At 41.2% G+C, this 19,125-nt stretch overlaps 1 protein-coding gene across 1 annotated transcript; it reads left to right on the top strand.

Annotated features, from left to right (window-relative positions):
• Positions 1-686: 686 nt before the first annotated feature.
• Positions 687-18,941, top strand: LOC101972802 (protein Hook homolog 1). Its single transcript, XM_078016416.1, has 2 exons — positions 687-2,317; positions 18,851-18,941. The coding sequence occupies exons 1-2, from the start codon at positions 696-698 to the stop codon at positions 18,939-18,941; spliced, it is 1,713 nt and encodes a 570-aa protein (XP_077872542.1). The 5' UTR covers positions 687-695.
• The last annotated feature ends 184 nt before the right edge of the window (positions 18,942-19,125 follow it).

Below are 19,125 nucleotides of genomic sequence, written 5' to 3'. Positions count from 1 at the left end.
TTAAAATAATGCAACATTGTGATAAATGTTCAACAATAAAAAAAGATTCCTACAGTAACATAACAAAGTAATTAAATATGTTGTGGAGGATTTGGAAAGGCATACAAAGATATTTCTGTTTTTACAAATAGTATAGACTATTCCTTGGTTTGACAGTACTTGAGTCTTATTCCTGCTATGTAAATACTCTACTAAAAAATAAAAGGAGATTTCATGGTCAACATTTTCTGTCTAAAGCTATCTAGGTTACTCAGAACTTCTTTTGGTTGCAGAGTGAAATTGTGGGGTAACACAGGTCTTTTTCTTATTTCATCTCATGTTGCTGAAGTGTTTTATTACCTTTAGATATTTTACAGAAAGGATTCTTTATTGCCTGAATTGAGAGGTCAAAGACTGTTTTTTTTTTAAATTTTTGCTTTTAGCTGGACATGGTGGTGTTTGCCTATAATTCCCGTGAATTGAGAGGTTGAGGCAGGAGGATTATAAATTTGAGGTCAGCCTCAGAAATGTAACAACAGGCTGTCTCAAAATAAAAGATAAGAAGGGTTGAGATGTGACTCAGTAGTACAGTACCCCTGGGTTCAATCCCTAGTACTGCAAAATTTAAAAAAAAAGAAGTGTTTGCTTTTATTATTGCAGAGGGGGCTATACAGTACTGAATTCTGCATCTATCCCTCCCTCGGGAGGAGGGAGGTATGGTAGTCAGAGGCGTAGTCGATTTCGTCCCGGCCATGGAGGAGGCGCAGCCGCTGCCGCATCAAGAGCTGCCGCTCTGCGACAGCCTCATTATCTGGCTGCAGACATTCAAGACTGCCTCGCCTTGTCAAGATGTTAAACAGCTGACTAATGGAGTTGCCATGGCACAAGTTCTTCATCAAATTGATATAGCTTGGTTCAATGAATCTTGGTTAAGCCGAATTAAAGAGGATGTTGGGGACAACTGGAGAATAAAGGCTAGTAACTTAAAGAAAGTACTTCAAGGAATTATGAGTTACTACCATGAGTTTTTGGGGCAGCAGATTTCTGAAGAACTTATTCCCGATTTAAACCAAATAACTGAATGTTCGAATTCTGTGGAGCTTGGGAGGTTGCTACAGCTTATTTTAGGTTGTGCGGTAAACTGTGAAAAGAAGCAAGAACATATTAAAAATATAATGACACTTGAAGAATCTGTTCAACATGTGGTCATGACTGCTATTCAAGAGTTGATGAGTAAAGAAATAATGAACTCTCCTACAAATGATGCTGTTGGAGAATTAGAACAACAGCTTAAAAGGGCTTTGGAAGAACTTCAGGAGGCACTAGCAGAGAAAGAAGAGCTGAAACAAAGATGCCAAGAACTAGATATGCAGGTGACTGCACTTCAAGATGAGAAGAATTCACTGGTTTCTGAGAATGAGATGATGAATGAAAAACTTGACCAGTTGGATGGCTCTTTTGATGATCCAAATACGATGGTTGCAAAGAAGTATTTTCATGCACAATTACAACTAGAACAGTTACAGGAAGAGAACTTCAGGCTTGAAGCTGCAAAAGATGATTACCGTGTTCACTGTGAAGAACTTGAAAAGCAATTAATTGAATTTCAGCATAGGAATGATGAATTGACTAGTCTTGCTGAAGAAACAAGAGCCCTGAAGGATGAAATAGATGTTCTTAGGGCTACTTCTGATAAAGCAAATAAACTAGAGTCAACAGTTGAAATATATCGTCAGAAACTACAAGATCTAAATGACCTTCGCAAGCAGGTTAAAACTTTACAGGAAACAAACATGATGTATATGCATAATACAGTCAGCTTGGAAGAAGAATTAAAGAAGGCAAATGCAGCACGCACACAATTAGAAACGTACAAAAGGCAGATTCAGGACCTTCACGTTAAACTTTCCTCTGAATCCAAAAGGGCAGATACACTAGCATTTGAAATGAAGCGGCTTGAAGAAAAACATGAAGCTTTACTTAAGGAAAAAGAGAGACTGATAGAGCAGCGTGATACTCTGAAAGAAACAAATGAAGAGCTTCGATGTTCACAAGTACAACAGGATCACCTAAATCAAACAGATGCATCAGCTACAAAAAGTTTTGAGAATCTTGCTGCTGAGATTATGCCAGTGGAATATAGGGAGGTATTTATTCGACTACAACATGAAAACAAGATGCTTCGCTTGCAACAGGAAGGTACTGAGAATGAGCGTATTGAAGAGCTACAGGAGCAGCTAGAACAGAAGCACCGCAAGATGAATGAGTTGGAAACAGAGCAAAGGCTGAGCAAAGAGCGAATCCGAGAACTGCAGCAGCAAATTGAGGACCTTCAGAAGTCTTTTTTTTTTTTTTTTTTTTAAAGAGAGAGTGAGAGAGGAGAGAGGGGGGAGAGAGAGAGTGAGAGAGGGGGGAGAGAGAATTTTTAATATTTATTTTTTAGTTCTCGGCGGACACAACATCTTTGTTGGTATGTGGTGCTGAGGATCGAACCCGGGCCGCACGCATGCCAGGCGAGCGCGCTACCGCTTGAGCCACATCCCCAGCCCCCTTCAGAAGTCTTTACAAGAACATGGCTCCAAGTCTGAAGGGCAGGGAAACAGCCCAATGAACATCACCGCAGAGGAGCCAATCAGCTAGATGTTGCTGGGGCCACTGTGAGCCAATCATCAGCTGGCAACTGGAAGTTTGCTGGCAGCTGGATCATCAGCCGGCAGCTGGAAGTTTGCTGGGGCCCCTTTGGCTGTGGCTCTCACATTGGGCTAATGAATGCCGAAGTCTGGCTTGGCACAAATCAGGAGCCACTTGTCAAAAAGAAACTAACTTTATTTTTAGAACTACAAACGCCAAACAAAACAGCTCCAGGGAAAAACCCTCAGAGCCCAACTGCCACCACCGGCTTCCACAAGCCTCTCTCTGCCACACCAGCCTCTCCACCTCCCACAATCCTCCTGCTCCTGAGGCCGATTGGCTGGGTTGCGTGGGCAGAGCCAAAGAAGTCACCCAATGAGCAGCTCCGTGGAGGAGCCAATCAGCTAGATGTTGCTGGGGCCGCTGTGAGCCAATCATCAGCTGGCAGTCTGAAGGGCAGGGAAACAGCCCAATGAACATCACCGCAGAGGAGCCAATCAGCTAGATGTTGCTGGGGCCACTGTGAGCCAATCATCAGCCGGCAACTGGAAGTTTGCTGGCAGCTGGATCATCAGCCGGCAGCTGGAAGTTTGCTGGGGCCCCTTTGGCTGTGGCTCTCAACAGTGTTTGCTTTTATTATTGCAGAGGGGGCTATACAGTACTGAATTCTGCATCTATCCCTCCCTCCCTCCATCCATCCATCCATCCATCCACTGACCACCTACCATGTAACTCAGCTTTGCTTTCTATGTTGGTAAGCTAACATTAGACAAGCCTATATTTTAAAGAATAAATGTGGAGCAGACCATCCATAAGTAAACCATACATGATTGTAGGTAATAATAAGTGTTAATCAAAAATTGAACAGGAGAGAGAAAAACTGGATGGATGTGGCTACTAAAGTTAGAATGGCCAGGAAAGGATGCTCTCTGACAATTGTGTATGACCAGCCATACATGTTCAGCAGACAAAGAGGAGATACAGGGTCCAATATTATCCTTCATTCTCCTGTTAAATAATAAACCATGCTAGTCATACAGTTTATAATTATATGCTCTGTGTTAAGTACGGAGGAATGCAGGTGTTGTATTATTTAGAAGGAACTTTCAATAAATGTTATTCTTGACTCTGGTACCTGCATTACTGAAAACCCAGAAAAAAAATATTATCAGGTCATCAGTTTAGATTTTATAAATTTCTATTTTATAAATTTTTTCAAAATTTCTATGCTCAGGAAAGTTCTAGAATTGTTCTCTAAGTGGACTGAGTCTCAAACTTGCTGCCCTGGCGGGAAGGGAGGTGCCTGACAACCCCAGGAGTGATGGGCCATGTCATCAGTACTCACCTAGCTACTGCCAAGGTGGTGCCTGCCCTTCCTCACCATCCTGCACCAGACCATAGAGGAAGGTGATGGCTGCTCTGCTAGAGACTACGTAGTTCATTCTATTCATTCATTTGGCAATAATTTCCTGAGCTCCTGCCAAGGGCTAGGTTCTGGAGATTGCAGTGTGCTTACAGCCTAGTGGGAAAGGCAGACTATAAACACCAGCAACTGCAGAAAATTACAGCAGTGTTATGTAAAGGCACAGTGGGGACACAAAGCAGGGACCCTTCACTTGGTCTGGAGGTGCCAGGAAGGGTTTCCAAGAGAAAATGCTGTTTGTTTGAACTGGGCTGAGAGGCTGAGGTGGGATGAGGTGGTGAAGTGGGGTAGGCAGGGGTGGGGTGGGGAGGAGCAGAAAGAAGTAGGTAGAGTGGAAGAAATAGCATTCTTAGCAGCAGGAGTATACAAAACCTGGAGGGTCAAATGCTGAACTGTCAGAGGAACCGAAAGCATATGTGGCTGAGGCATAGAGGGCATGGAGAACAGTGAAGAGAAGGCGATCCAGAGGCATATTGTTCTGTTGGTCCATCATGTTTTCAACAGGAAAATTTCAAACATACTGACGGGAGAAATTAATATAATGAACCCCCATACCTGTCACCCAGATCCCAAAATCATCAACTCATGGTCATGTTTTGTCTACATTTCTACCATTGTGCCAACTCCCCTGCCCTCATCCCCTGGATTATTTGGGAACAAATCCTAGATATTTTATCATTTCAAAAGTATTTTTTTTGCATTCATTCTCCATTTATTTTATCTTCATTCCTGTTGTAATACCTTCTCATGGTAAACAACCAATAAATAAATTCACTTGTTTGTTGAATCAAGATACCAATATTAAGTGGAAGAAAGAAAGGCAGGTATCAAGCCAACAATGAAGAGTACTGTCCACCATATTGGAGTTTGCGCTTTATTCTATGGGTGCTTAGAACTAAGTGCAAGGTCTTTGATCAGAAAGGGACATAAAGAGGTTACTCTGCCTAAACTAGGGAGGAAGAAGTAGAGGGGGTAGTTGCATCTGCAGAGAGATTTTGGGGAGGCTATTTTACAAATTGAGGCAACTAGATTATCCCTGTGTGTGGGAAAGGGTAAGAAACTACAAGTGGAAGAAAACTAAAGGCAGGGGGGAAAGTCCAACTAGAAAAACAGGAAGGAAAGCAGACAGTGAGAGAGAACAAAGAAAAGCAATGAGTCAGAGGAAGATGAAGGAAGATGTCTAAAGGAGGAGGATGCTGAGGAATACTGACAGAGAGGGGACAGAGCACAAAGGGCCTGAAAGGTTTTCACCACTGATTCTAACTATCCATGCCAAGCCAATGCCTGCTGAAAGGGGTTTGCCCATTTCCTGCCAGTTTTCTTTGCCTCAACGGGCAATGTGCCAACAGCACTCCAGGGGGAGAACCCTGGTCTCAAGAACAGATCCAAGGAGGAAGGGAGGGATGCAGGGAAGGTCAGCAACATTAGTTCTCAGGGTCTTTGGGTAATTTAAGGAGTACTGGACAATGCAGGGTAGGTGAAATATAGACAGGAAAAGATCTGGAAGGAGTCAGGCTGGGGGAGGGGGAACCTCCAGCCCACTGGGAAATGATTCAGGGACCAACGCTCTTCCAGAAGGAGCTGGAATGGGAGCAAGTGCCAGGACACTGGGAAGAAGACCATTGTCCCTGGCACATATGAGTGGTGTTTAATAGACTGCCCACTGCTCAAGGCTGTAGTGGACACAGGCACAAGGAATGACGCAGCTAGCCAAACCCAAGCACATGCTGTGCTCCAGGTGTGGGAGCTACCCCTTGTTTCTAGCACTACCACCCCCATCATACTTTTGGGATTAGGGTCTTGATGAAGTGGATCTTGCAAGTGAATATTCTTTAGAACTTGAAGTGTGCCAGGCAGGTTACCAATATTTGAGACATTCCTATTTTCTAAACTGGCAAGATTTAATGAGGATTCATGACCATCATTTGTTTTAGGACTGGGAAAACCAGGGGCTGCCTCTCCTCTGTGAGCCAGGCAGTGATGTGAGGGATTCCCCTATATACAGCCACCTCCCGCTCCAGTCCTTCCTCTGTGGTGTAAGGGGGACCGAGTCCTTGGATGGTGGGTAACATTCGTGGTCTATGCTCATTTATTGGGTGCATTGGATTCCAACATATCCTCAGCATGGATGAGGCAGGGTTTGTTTTTGTCTTTCTTCAATCTTCATTGGGACCAGTGAGAGGCCACCACCTAGAAGTGTGTTTGCTTGGCAGATTTCACTTCACCTGTGCGATGGCTAATCTTAGATGGAGGTTGGCAGACCATCTGGAAATTACTCAGAGCTGTGTTCCCTGTTACAGTTCAGATCTTCCATGTCCCAGAAGAGGCCACGTGCTCAGGATTTGGTCCTTAGGGGGTGCTCTCAGGAGGTCGTGGAACTTTTAAGAAGTGGAGCCTAGTGGGAGGTCTTCTGGTCTCTGTGGACATGTTCTTGAAGGGGACAGTGGAACTCCAGCTCCTTCCTCTTGCTTTCTTTCACTTCCCAGTCATGAGCTGAGCCTCTTTGCTACACCATACACTCCCACCATGATGTGCTGCCTCACCACCAGCAATGGGACCAACACCCAATTATGGAAGGAAACCTCTAAGACTCTGAGCCAAAATAAACCTTTTCACTTTGTCAGTTGACAACCTCAGGCATTTGTTACAATAATGAAAAGCTAACACATTAACAGCTTTCATCAGCACTAAAGGTAACTTTTAGAAAGCTGTCTGGTATCTTCTCTATTCAGAACTTGGAGGTTTGCTCTTTATGGGAATCCCTGTGCAATGCTGTGTGTGACCAACCTTCCATAGACAAGGATCGGTCTCTAGCAAAGGAAGACAATGTCCTGACCCAGGATCATGCAGAGATATACCCCAAATGTCTCTTGGTTCATTTGTGATATAGATGGACAAATCTCTCAAAAATTCTTTATAGAGACATTTGTATCAAAAGAGAAACCAACAGGGACAAAAAGGTGAGCAAGGAGGTGGTGGATGTCATTTATTCGTTCATAGCAAGAAACTGCACACATCTTATTGAAACAGGAGCAACCATTTAACCTATCTTGCCCAAGAACATTTGTCACAGTTACTGTGCACTTTGTTCTTCACGAAGAACAACCTCTGACATGGCAGTTTCTAGGGCATTCAGGCCCAATTGAATAATTTTCTTATTTCTCTCCTGTCCTTTCAGTTGGTGATGGATTGATCAGACATAAATGTCTGCCCTGTCATCTCAATATCTGTGCTTAAAGCCCTGAACAGTACAGCAAAATAGTTCATCATGCTTTATCAGAGAATAATTCTAGATAAGAATGTGCTCTTAGAAACATGACAAGTGGATCATCCTTGAAATTTATAGGTCATAGTCACCTTAAAAAAAGGCTTTCAACAAAACGTTCTTATGACTCTGCCTTGGTTAACAGAGGTGGGCCCGACCGTCACTTTGACTTCTTACAGTATTAATTTGGACTTCTGAGAGCACATTCTGCCCATGGAAAAAACTTGACCTGTCTTTTTTCCCCTGAGTTCTGCAACATTGCCAGCCTGACATCCATTTTTACTCTGCTTCTATTTCTTAAAGTTTGATAGTTCAATAGTTTTACTTTTTGTACCAATATCCCTTTAGTAGGCTTTCTACAGCTCCGGATATTCATACAATGAGAATTTTTAGAGCTGGAAAGAAATTGGTGCCTCTGCAGTCTCAGATTGTCACCTACAGGGCAGAACTTCAGGTTACCAAGGAAACCAAATAGTCCAATGTTATTTGTAATACTAAGTCAAAAGTGCTTTTTGTGCATATGAAGAAACAAGGTCAAGACTTGGTTGTAGTTGCTGTGGTGGAGGTCAAGAGTATTTTAAACTTATTTATAGCTTATTTCATATTCTGCTTGCTCTTCAGAGCCTATAAATCTTTTCACCCTTTATAGCTCATTTTTTACTTCTACTGTTAATCTGAATCTGGGCCCTAGGAAGAGAATGCTATTACCCCCAGATTTTGTCCCTCTGATAAAGATATACCCTAAATGAGTGAAGTGGATATCCAGCATGTCCTCAGCATGAATAAGGCAGGGTTTGTTTTTGTCTTTCTTAAATCTTCGTTGGGACCAGCGAGAGGCCACCACCTAGAAGTGTGTTTGCTTGGCAGACTTCACTTCACCTGCGTGATGGCTAATCTTAGATGGAGGTTGGCAGACCATCTGGAAATTACCCAGAGCTGTGTTCCCTGTTACAGTTCAGATCTTTCATGTCCCAGAAGAGTCCATGTGCTCAGGGTTTGGTCTTTAGGGGGCACTCTCAGGAGGTCGTGAAACTTTTAAGGGGTAAAGCCTATTGGAAGGTCTTCTGGTCTCTGTGAACATGTCCTTGAAGGGGACAGTGGCCCTCACAGAATGTAGAATTATCTATATTTCCAAATTATCTATAGAATCCAAATTCAAGATTAGGAAGCCACAATGAGAACACCAGAGAAGACAAATCTGCTCACTGTCCCCAAGTTAGGATTGGTGTGTTGGCGCACTGGTTTCTGGAACACAGAGGGTGAAGTAGAGAGATAGTGCCTGAGAATCCAGCTTTCCAATTTGGGTGGTGACACAAACCAAGATTTGGAGCATACAGAAGAAGCGATTTTAAAAGTGAAGATAGCAGGTTTCTCCGGTACATGTGTTTGAGCAGCCTAGGGGATAGGCAGGGGAAATATAATCTTCCCTGAATTAGCTAATGTTCAGGTTTCAACTGAAAGATATTTATGGGATTGCCTTGACTACGAACATGGTGTGGTGAAAAGAGACACAACATTGACTCTTCTGGGACATGTTCTGCCACTAACTAGTTTTGTGACTTTAAGCAAATCATGACTTTTCTGGAATTTCCTATTGTTGAAGACCCTGAAATAAGAATACTTTAAAGATGTCTTTCTGGGCTGGGGTTGTGGCTCAGTGGTAGAGTGCTCACTTAGGACATGCGAGGCCCTGGGTTCGATTCTCATCACCACATAAAATAAAGGTATTGTGTCCAACTACAACTAAATAAAAATAATAAAATAAAAATTTACAGATGTTGTCCAATTGTGCAACCAGGGCTGAAGGTACTTTGATCCACTGTCTCCTTTTCCAGAGTGGCATATTTTCTCATTTAGTCAGTAATTATTTTTGCATGTTACCATGGAGGCAGCTAAATCACGTAGTCCAAAAGCTTTATCAGTTGATAAAGTAAAATCCTTACCTCTGGGACAGAGTATTGCTTGCCTATTTTGTTGGAATCTGCTGCCTGGTGTGATGGTTGCTCTCTAAAGTAGTTGCAGAGTTTAGACTTTCACCACTGGGAGAGTTCATGTGCCAAGATTTGTTGTCACACAAACTGAAGTAGTCTTCTTGGTTTTTGTTTTTTAGTACCAGGCATTGAACCCAGAGGCACTTTACCTCAGAGCCCATCGCCAATCCTTTCTATTTTTGTTTTGAGATAGGGTCTCACTAAGTTGCTTAGGGCCTCACTAAATTGAGGAGGCTGGCCTTGAATTTTTGATCCTCCTGCTTCAGCTTCCCAAGTCACTGGGATTACAGGCATGCAGGCATGCACCACCACTCCAGGTTTTTTTTTTTTTTTTTTTTTTTTTTTGGTGCTGGGGATTGAACCCAGGACCTTGTGCATGCAAAGCAAGCACTCTATCAACTGAGCTATATCCCCAGCCCTTGTTTTTATTTTGAATAGTGGTGAAAATTACATAAAATAACATTTACTGTTTTAAAGCATACAATTCAAAAGCCTTTTGTACATTCACAGTGCTCCGAGACCATCACCACTATCCAGTTCCAGGCTATTTTCATCATCTTAAAAAAAAAAGCACTCTGTCCCCGTTAAGCAGTCACTCCCCATTCCCCCTTCCCCAGGACCAACAATTACTAATCTGCTTGCCTTTATGAATTTGCCCATTCTGGACATTTCATGTAAGTGGTAGCATACAGTAAGTGATCCTTTGAATCTGTTTCTTTCTCTTACCATCATGTTTTCAAGGTTCATTTTATACAGGGACATGTATCAGTACTTCATTCCCTTTAAGACTGGATAATATTCCATTACATAGAGACACCACACTCCTTTTTACCTGTTCATCCATTGATGGACATTTGAATTGTTTCTACCTTTTGCTGTTGTGAATAGTTCTGTCATGGACATTCATGTGCAAGTTTTTATTTGAACACCTGTTCTTGGTTCTTTTGATTACATTCCTAGAAATGGAACTGCGAGGTCACGTGGTAATTCTGCTTAATGTTTTGAGGAACTGCCAAACTATTTTTGAAAGCAGCAGGACCATTTTCCATTTCCCCCAGCACCGTATGACAGTTTAGGAAGGCATTTGCTGTCACTTGCCTGGAGTATGCAGTATGGTGGGGAGTTCCAGGATATGAGGAACTGTTTCTCTTTTTCATTCTTTGACCACCCCTCCTGGTTGTTTCTCTGGCTGAGCTTTCAGTTTCCTCTGGATCCTGTCTTGGACCTGTAAGTTTTTTGCTGGCAAAGTATTTATACTGCTTCTTCTGGAAGCAGCATTGACGGCATTCTGATTGTCCTTTGAGGAACCAAGCCTTCACTCAGGGCAGTTTTCTGGTGACTGTTATTGCAGGTACCTTCTCCATTACCTGCCAAAGTGAAGGCAAGAGGATCAAGCTCAGCTAACCAGGTTCTCTCTTCCCTTGGAAACTAAACCTTGGTTGAAAGAGGAAAGGATAGAAAATGTTGAAGCTGACCCTTGGAAGAGATTTTTCATGTGTCCTTGTTATAGGAATCTTCAGAATTGTACTAGTTCCTGCCCCTTCTGGTTGTTTAACTTCTCATTAGATCTATGAGCCATCTATGTCCTTCTTAAATTATTATTTGCTTAATGGAGCCAGAGTCTGATTCTGTTGCTTTTAACCGAGGCCTTGGATAGATAGATATGGAAACCAGCCTGAGTGCTCTCCCACATGACTGGGAGTCTGATGCTTTTCTTGTCATGCCAAACCTCATGTACCTCCCACAGGGACTTAAGGATGACATTGTTGATGGACAATAATACATGGGATTAATTAACTTGGCTAACATACCTGGTACTGTTATCTGAATGTGCCTTCCCCAAATTCATGTATTTAAAATATAATTCCCAATGCAACATTGTTGGGACATGGGTTCTGAGGATGTTTTTAAGGTCATGAGATTCTGCCCCTGTGAACGAGTCAATGCTATACAAAGGGCTTGTGTGAGTGGGTGAATACCTGCATCTTCCATTCATCTGGTCACTTGTCTATGGACACGGAACACCTGATGAGCCAAGCCTGAGCTCTCCATGTCCATGCAGAGTGAACGAGCCTACTTATCTTCCTGAGGACTAGGTACAGCCTGGTCCTGGTTCCTTCCTTTCCATGTCAGTTCTGTGTTTACAAGTTCCCAACATTCTTCAGACCCAAGACCTTAATGAATTGACATTGGAGAAAGGATCATATCTATTTTCCATACATCTTTAACATATATTGGAAAGAGCACGAAACTCAAAATAACACCTGAACTCAAATCTTAGCTTTCCTACTGGCAATTTGGCCTTGGGCATCTCTTTCAACTTCTCCTGAATCCCAGTTTCCAGTTTGAGAGATGAGAGTTGTGATGGTCCCTGCTTCACCTATCTCTCAGAGAGGTTGTAAGGATCAAATTAGTTGACGACTGTGACAGTAGCCTAGCTTCCACCCAATTGTGATTCTCAAGGAGTAGGATCCGGCTTTTTTTTTTTTTTTTTTTGCATTCCAAGTATTTGGCATGGCACCTGGCTCACAGAAAATGCACCATGTTGGTTGAATGAATCTACCTTGGGAGGGAGATGTTTCAAAACTCAACTAGAACTTGGAGTAAGATGGTCATGGGAAAAAAAGAAGAACAGATCTGGGAGCATGTAGCCTCATTGTTCTGTAATCTTGTTCTTTGGCTGCTCTTTTAGGTTCCTTTATTCTGGACTGAACATTTAATCACACTGAAAAATCTGTTTTTTTTTTTTTCCTCCCCCAGTTGCTACTGAAACCGGAACTGCATGAAAGGGCAGCTGAGCAATTCATCCGTCTCTCTGTGGCTTAGATGGAGATGCAACTTCACTCTAAATGAGATTTCCAATGACACACAGGCTCCAGGGGGGATGTTACAATTTCATGGTCACACGTTACAGGCATTGTTCTAAGCTTGCAGGAGAGCTTTTGCTAAGCCCAGCTGCCTCTAGGTTTCCACCAACAGCCTGGGCAAACTGCCAGTCCTCTGTCACATTCTTTCCAGACTGGAAGGATTGCTGAGTAGCCCTCACAGATTTTTCTAGTTTGAAACTACCCAGCAGATATAGGCATGTACCCTTGGAATGAGACAAAGACTGGGAAGGATTTTATTTTTTAGTTAATCAAAATTTTAAAATTTTATTGAGGTAAAATTTATATATGATAATAATTGTGGATCTTAAGTGTATAATTGTATGAATTCTATTAAATGCATATACCTAAGTCACCAGCTCCCCAGTCAAGATGTAGAACATCTTTGTCACCCCAAAAAGCTGTGTTCTATTTCTTTCTTTTCAATTTCTGCTCCATCTAGTAGACAACAATAGAGGTGATTTCCAGCACCATCAGTGAGTTTTGCCTTGTCTAGAATTTTATATAAATGGAATCAAATGTACTCGTTTCCTACTTTTTTTGCATCTAGATTCTTGCTTTTGATATTAAGCCTTGTAGTTGCATATATCCATAGTTTATTATTTTACATTGACAATTAATGTGTCATTTATAAATATGCCACAGCTTGTTTATTCATAATGTTTTATATTTATCTTTGTTGTTGCATGTATCAGCATTCATTATTTTATTTTATTGGGTACTGGGGATTGAACTCAGGGGCACTTGACCACTGAGCCACATCTCCAGCCCTATTTTTTGCATTTTATTTACAGATAGGGTCTGAGTTGCTTAGTGCCTCACTGTTGCTGAGGCTGTCTTTGAACTCATGATCCTCTTGCCTCAGCTTCCAGAGCTGCTGAGAGTCCAGGCGTGCACCACCATACCTGGCTTTATTATCTTTTTAAAATCGCTGTGTAATATTCCATTTATATAAATATACCACAATTTGTTTACATATATTTTTAGTTGAGGGGTATTTGAGTTGTTTCCATTTTTTTGTCTATTATGAGTAAAGCTGCTATAAGAATTTCTGTAAAAGTATTGTAATGAAGATATATTTTACCTAGTAGTGGAATTTCTGGATCATGTGGCAGGCATATTCTTAACTTTATAAGAAACCGTCAGACATTTTTTCTTAATGGTTATATGTTTCATAATGATTGTATGTCACCAACAATGTGTAAAGCTCCAATTTTTCCATACCCTTACTTACACCTGTCCTTTTTTTAATGATTTTAATGGGAGTGACATGATTAATATCTCAGAGCATCCATGGAATTTTAATGGAATATTTGTTTGCTGCCCATAGCTTAGGCAGGACAGGTGAAAGCAATAGGAAGACACTGGTAGCAATTAAGGATTCTGGTATTCCTTCCCTTTCTCTCTGCATCCTTCACCAAGTTCTAATAACATGTCCTTTACAATGTGAAGGGAATATGACCTTTTCCAGTTTTAGAATTATTGCTATAGTTAATATCCAGGCAGTTTCTATTTTGGAGTTGAACCCTTGAACCTGGGCCAATTGCTGTTCTAGAAATGAAGGGGTCCTTACGCACCTCAAGAAAGGTGCTTTCCTCTCACCTCCATTTCATGATGGCCTTCTGGCCTTCCATCAGGATTATAATTCACTGAAGTATGCAAATCAGATCAGATCAGACTCCCAGGCTCTTCAATTGTTTGGAACAGAAAGCACTTCGGGCAATAAAGAGGATTCCCAGGAATCATAGAACTTAATCTAGTTATTAAGAATCTAGGGGCTGGGGATGTGGCTCAAGCGGTGGCGCGCTCGCCTGGCATGCGTGCGGCCCGGGTTCGATCCTCAGCAGCACCACATACCAACAAAGATGTTGTGTCCGCCAAGAACTAAGAAAAAATAAATAAATGTTAAAATTCTCTCTCTCTCTCTGTCCCCCTCTGTCTCTCACTCTCTCTTTAAAAAAAAAAAAAAAAAAAAAAAAAAAAAAAGAATCTAGAGCTTCTTCCAAAAGATGACTTGAAGGTTTTCAAGCTAAAACATGTCTCTCTGTAGATTCTGGGACACTCATCTTCAATCACGGGTTTATGGGAGCTCTCCAGGGTACTGGACTTCTGCCTGAAGTATCTCTGACATCGGACACCAGTGCTCCATGTCTGCATCCAACCACCACCTCCATGTGTCTTGAATACTGCCCTTCTGAGGTCAGCTTTTAATTCCAACCCAAACCCAGAGGATTATCTCTAACATATTCCCTCTGTTTCCATCTTCTCAGCCACTACTTCAGGACAAGCTACTTCCAACTTAGTGCTTTTCAAACTCTGTTGTGCAAAAGAATCACTTGAGGATCTTATTCAAATACATATCCTGATTCCAAGTAGGTAGAGAGGACCACAGCTCTATTTATCCAACAAGCTCCCCTGCAAATCTGATGCTGCTGGTCTGTGGTCTAACTAATCTTCCCACTTCCATTCTTGTCCATCAACATTAGATCGGGATGTTTGCCATTACTTCTGCTCAGGACTCTTTTGGATGAGGCTGCCTTCTTCTAAATCTTTAGGGCTCAGCTCAAATGTTTACTTCTTAGTCCAAGTAGAAAATAAACACATGGAGAAAGAAACATATCTATTTTGTTTACTGTTGTAATCCCAGCATAGAGTACACACTCACAAATATTTGAATGAATAAGGACAAATACCACAAACGCTACCCTCACTTGTCTTGATTAACATAGTTTTTCACCAGTTTCAATCAGATAACTCAATTTTCTCATTTGTACTCCAATCATTGATTGTCACATTCCAAAATAATTACCTTCAACTTTCTAACTTTAGGATTTCATTCTTGCTTATTAATCTTATTCACCATTAGCTCATGAACCCAAAGAACTGTTTTTGTTGTCTTATTCTTCTGTTTTAAAAATGAAAATTCTTACTCCCCATTACTTCTGAATAGTGTTCAAGCACTTAAGAGATTTCATTCACACTGATGGTCCCACTAATATCCTTACACTGTGCATGCCCAATACACCAGATTTTTAAAAGATTTCCATTAAAAGTAGAGTTTAATTTCTCCATCCCTCAAATATGGGTTTGTCTTGTGATTTGCTTTGGCCGACAGAATGCACTGAAAATGATAGGGTACCAGTTTTAGGCCAAAGGCTCAAGAGGCCTTGCAGCCTCCACTTGGTTTCAGGACTTCCCATGAGAATGCCAGCCTGGACTGACCTGTGGAAGATGAAGGAGCTCATGATGAGGTAGGAATGGGGCAAATTGTCCTGGTTGAAGCTAACTTTTGATCAGCCTTGTTTGGGGTTGGGGAGAGAAGTTTAAGACCATCCACATATTTGATCACTCACTATAAGCACTCCTAAGTCTCAGAAATTGTGCTCATGGTTATGGCTTATTACAGAAAAAAGACACATTGCAGGATCAGCAAATGAAAATGACACATGAGGCAGAGATGGAAGAGCCCAAGTGCAGGCTTCCAAATTTTCCCTTCAGTGCAGGAGGACACACTTCTTATTCTGTTTTTCAACCAGAAGAGTAAGACAACAAAACCAGTGCTTCAGGTTTATGAGCTAATGATGGAGGTCTGCATACTTCTTCCTCCAGCAATGATATTTAGTAACGTGTCACTGTGTTTCTATGTGCTTCTATGTGGGGAAGCTTACTTGAGACTCAGAGTCCAGGGTCTTTTACTGGGGACTGGTCACATAGGCAGAGGATGCTTAGATAACCAGCTACAATTATAGAAAGTTCATCCTACTGCAAATCCCATTGTTTGCACAATCTAGGTAAGCTGGTGCAGAGGGGTTCAGTGCCCAGGTATGCAAAACTGCCTCCTTGGTTGGTGTGGTAAACAGAATGAGTGAACAATGCCCTCCTGAAAATTTCTAAGTCCTAATACCCAGAATCTATTAGTATGTTACATGACAAAAGGAACATTGCATCTAGGCATGACAGTGCCCGCCTGTAATCCCAGTGGCTTGGGAGGCTTGGGAGTTCAAAGGAGGAGGATTGTGAGTTCAAAGCCAGCCTCAGCAATGGCAAGGTGCTAAGCAACTCAGAGAAACCTTGTCTCTAAATAAAATACAAAATAGTGCTGGGGATGTGGCTCAGTCATTGAGTGCCCCTGAGTTCAATCCCCAGAACTCCCCGGCCCCAAAATTGACATTGCACATATGATTTAAATTGAGGATCTTGAGATGGGAGGATTTTTCTGGACTATCCAGGGTTTAGGCCAAGAGGGGTGGAATTTGAAAATGCTTTGCTGTTGGTTTTGAAGACAGAGCAAAGAGTCATGAGCCAAGGGAATGTAGTTGACCTCTTGAAGTATAAAAAGCCAAAGAAACAGATTATTCTGTAGAGTCTCCAGAAGATATGCAGTTTAAATTTTAAACCTTTGATCTCCAGAGCTGTATGATAATTTGCTTGTTAAGCCACAAAATTTATGATATCTATATCTATATCTATATATCTATATATAGATATAGATATCATAAACATAAACATCAGAAATAGAAAACAAATACAATTAGTAACAGGGAACATTCCAAAAGTCATGTTCCCAAACAGCATCCAAGGGTCATCTCTGTAAGCAGACATCATCAATATCAGGCCACATCAGGTCCAGGATGTTAATTATCTACTTCTTAAGCCTATAGCTAACTAATTGCCAAATATGTGAGCTGGAGCAGCCAAGATCAGCAGAACTGTCTGCCCAACCCACAGCAGACTGCAGAAGCATGAGTGAGCTGAGTCTAAGCCAAAAGAACTTCAGTGTTGTGGTCAGTGATATTATTATCTTGGGCAATACTATCATTGTGGATAACAATACATGCTCATTATCTTAAACCACCAGGTTTTATTATGGTTTGATATGTAGCAATAGCTAATGAATTCATGGAATTCAAAGGCTTCAAGCAGGACTGGGGATGTAGCTCAATGGTAGAGCATTTGCTTAGCATTCACAAATCCCCAGTAACACACACACACCAAAGCCTTGTGCTTAATCCATATATTCTATCTTATATCTTGTTCACAAACTTTGTTTTATTTATGCTAATCTATTTAATATCCCCCAAATAATCCTTGTTCTATACTTCACTCTCTATCATCCCTGGATCTGGGATGCCTTTTACATTCACAGCTTGGCCTACTATTTCAGAATGTAATTGACAGGCATTTGGCAAGCATTTTGTGAACATCCAAGTTTCCAAGTCTAGTGAGCTGATGCCATTTGGAATTTGGTTAGGATCATGCAGTGTGTTACTAGAATTAAACAGGCTTGTAAGTCCTTGCCATCTGCAAGCTCTCAAAAGAACAAATACTTTTAGAAAACACTCCTCTTAGATGAGAGACAAGAGTTGGTCAGAGAGCTGCCAAAGTTATTATCTTTTTTTTTTTATTAGTGAGAGGGAGGTGTATTGATTGAGCACTTCTGAAACTCTTATTTCTTCAGGCCTCATGCTAAGCTGTCTGGTATTCTCCCTGGCACGTTGATTATTACTGTATTTATAAATGCTAAGAGCTTCTCTGGCCAGAAGTTAGGCAGCTCGCATTTCATTTTTGTATAAGACTTAAAGCCAGGTACAAAGGCTTGAAACCAGCCAGTGTTCTGAAATAAAAGTCGCAAATCTTGTGGACAATCACAAAATAGCAAGTTGGCAAATGCTTGCATTGGGTTGTAAAAAGGAAACACAACCACCAATATTTATGGAGTGCTTACTGGGTGCTGAGCCTTGGGTACAGTCATGAGAACATAGAGGTAAATAACACAGAAAGAACCCTTAATCTTGTAGAATTTATAATACAATATAAAAACAATAATAATTAAAATCCAGGGTGAACCATTTCTCTAGATCAGCAATGATATATAAGGGCATTTGAAGATTAAAAAAGAAAAAAGGATCCTCATAATGTCATCCTAAGAATATCCCAGTATCCTTTGTGTAAAGTGACCCATTTATTTCTAGTTTTTGTGCTACTGTGCCATGATAGTCCCATAGTCAAGAAATATTTATTGAGTATAGCTATGTCTTAGGCACTTTGGTGTTTGACACCAAGGAAAACTTGAGAGAGACCAATATATTAAAAACCCGTAAGTCCCCTGCCCTCACAACTCAATCACTCCACCTAAACATTAACAGCAATAAGAACAAAACACCTGGACCACAAAAATGTAGTTCATATTGCATTCAATCAATTTAATCAGGATGTTTTAGTAAGTCAGCAAACACACTGATAGACATTATGTATATTTTTTATGGTCAAGTTCTTTGATAAAGAGACTTGTAGCTTTAAAAGGATGGTCACAGTTAGATTATGAGTTACAGTTAGATTACAAGAATGAAAGATAATGCTCATTATCTTAAACCACCAGGTTTTATTATGGTTTGATATGTAGCAATAGCTAATGAATTCATGGAATTCAAAGGCTTCAAGCAGGACTGGGGATGTAGCTCAATGGTAGAGCATTTGCTTAGCATTCACAAATCCCCAGTAACACACACACACACACACACACACACACACACACACACACACCCCAAAGCCTTGTGGGCTTAATCCATATATTCTATCTTATATCTTGTTCACAAACTTTGTTTTATTTATGCTAATCTATTTAATATCCCCCAAATAATCCTTGTTCTGTACTTCACTCTCTATTGTCTTCTAGGACTTCTGGCTGTGTTTCGGATGGACTCCTCAACTACTTTGTCATTTGGATGGTGAATGTCAAGAAAAGAGCACTAGATCTGAAATCATGAGTTCTAGTTTCTACTCTCATGTGACAAATCATTAAGCCTTTTGTCCTGTAGGGGCTAAAAGGGTACCTTTCCTCACTCATAAGGTCACTGTAGACACCAGTGACAAAAGACAAGTCCAAAGAGAAAAGCACATGGATTTATTTGATTGAAGTATTACAAGACACGGGAACCCTCAGATTGAAGA

This window comes from Ictidomys tridecemlineatus, chromosome 7 (genome assembly GCF_052094955.1).
Source record: "Ictidomys tridecemlineatus isolate mIctTri1 chromosome 7, mIctTri1.hap1, whole genome shotgun sequence".
Lineage (NCBI taxonomy): Eukaryota > Metazoa > Chordata > Mammalia > Rodentia > Sciuridae > Ictidomys > Ictidomys tridecemlineatus.
Note: the sequence above shows the minus strand (reverse complement) of the source record. Positions and strands in the feature narration are given on the sequence as shown.

What these genes read in the sequence shown, in the direction of transcription:
- LOC101972802 (XM_078016416.1), top strand. Translation starts at nt 696, where the DNA reads ATGGTAGTCAGAGGCGTAGTCGATTTCGTCCCGGCCATGGAGGAGGCG. An exon ending in CAAATTGAGGACCTTCAGAA is followed by an intron (nt 2,318 to 18,850) that starts GTCTTTTTTTTT and finishes ATTGTCTTCTAG; the next exon opens with GACTTCTGGCTGTGTTTCGG.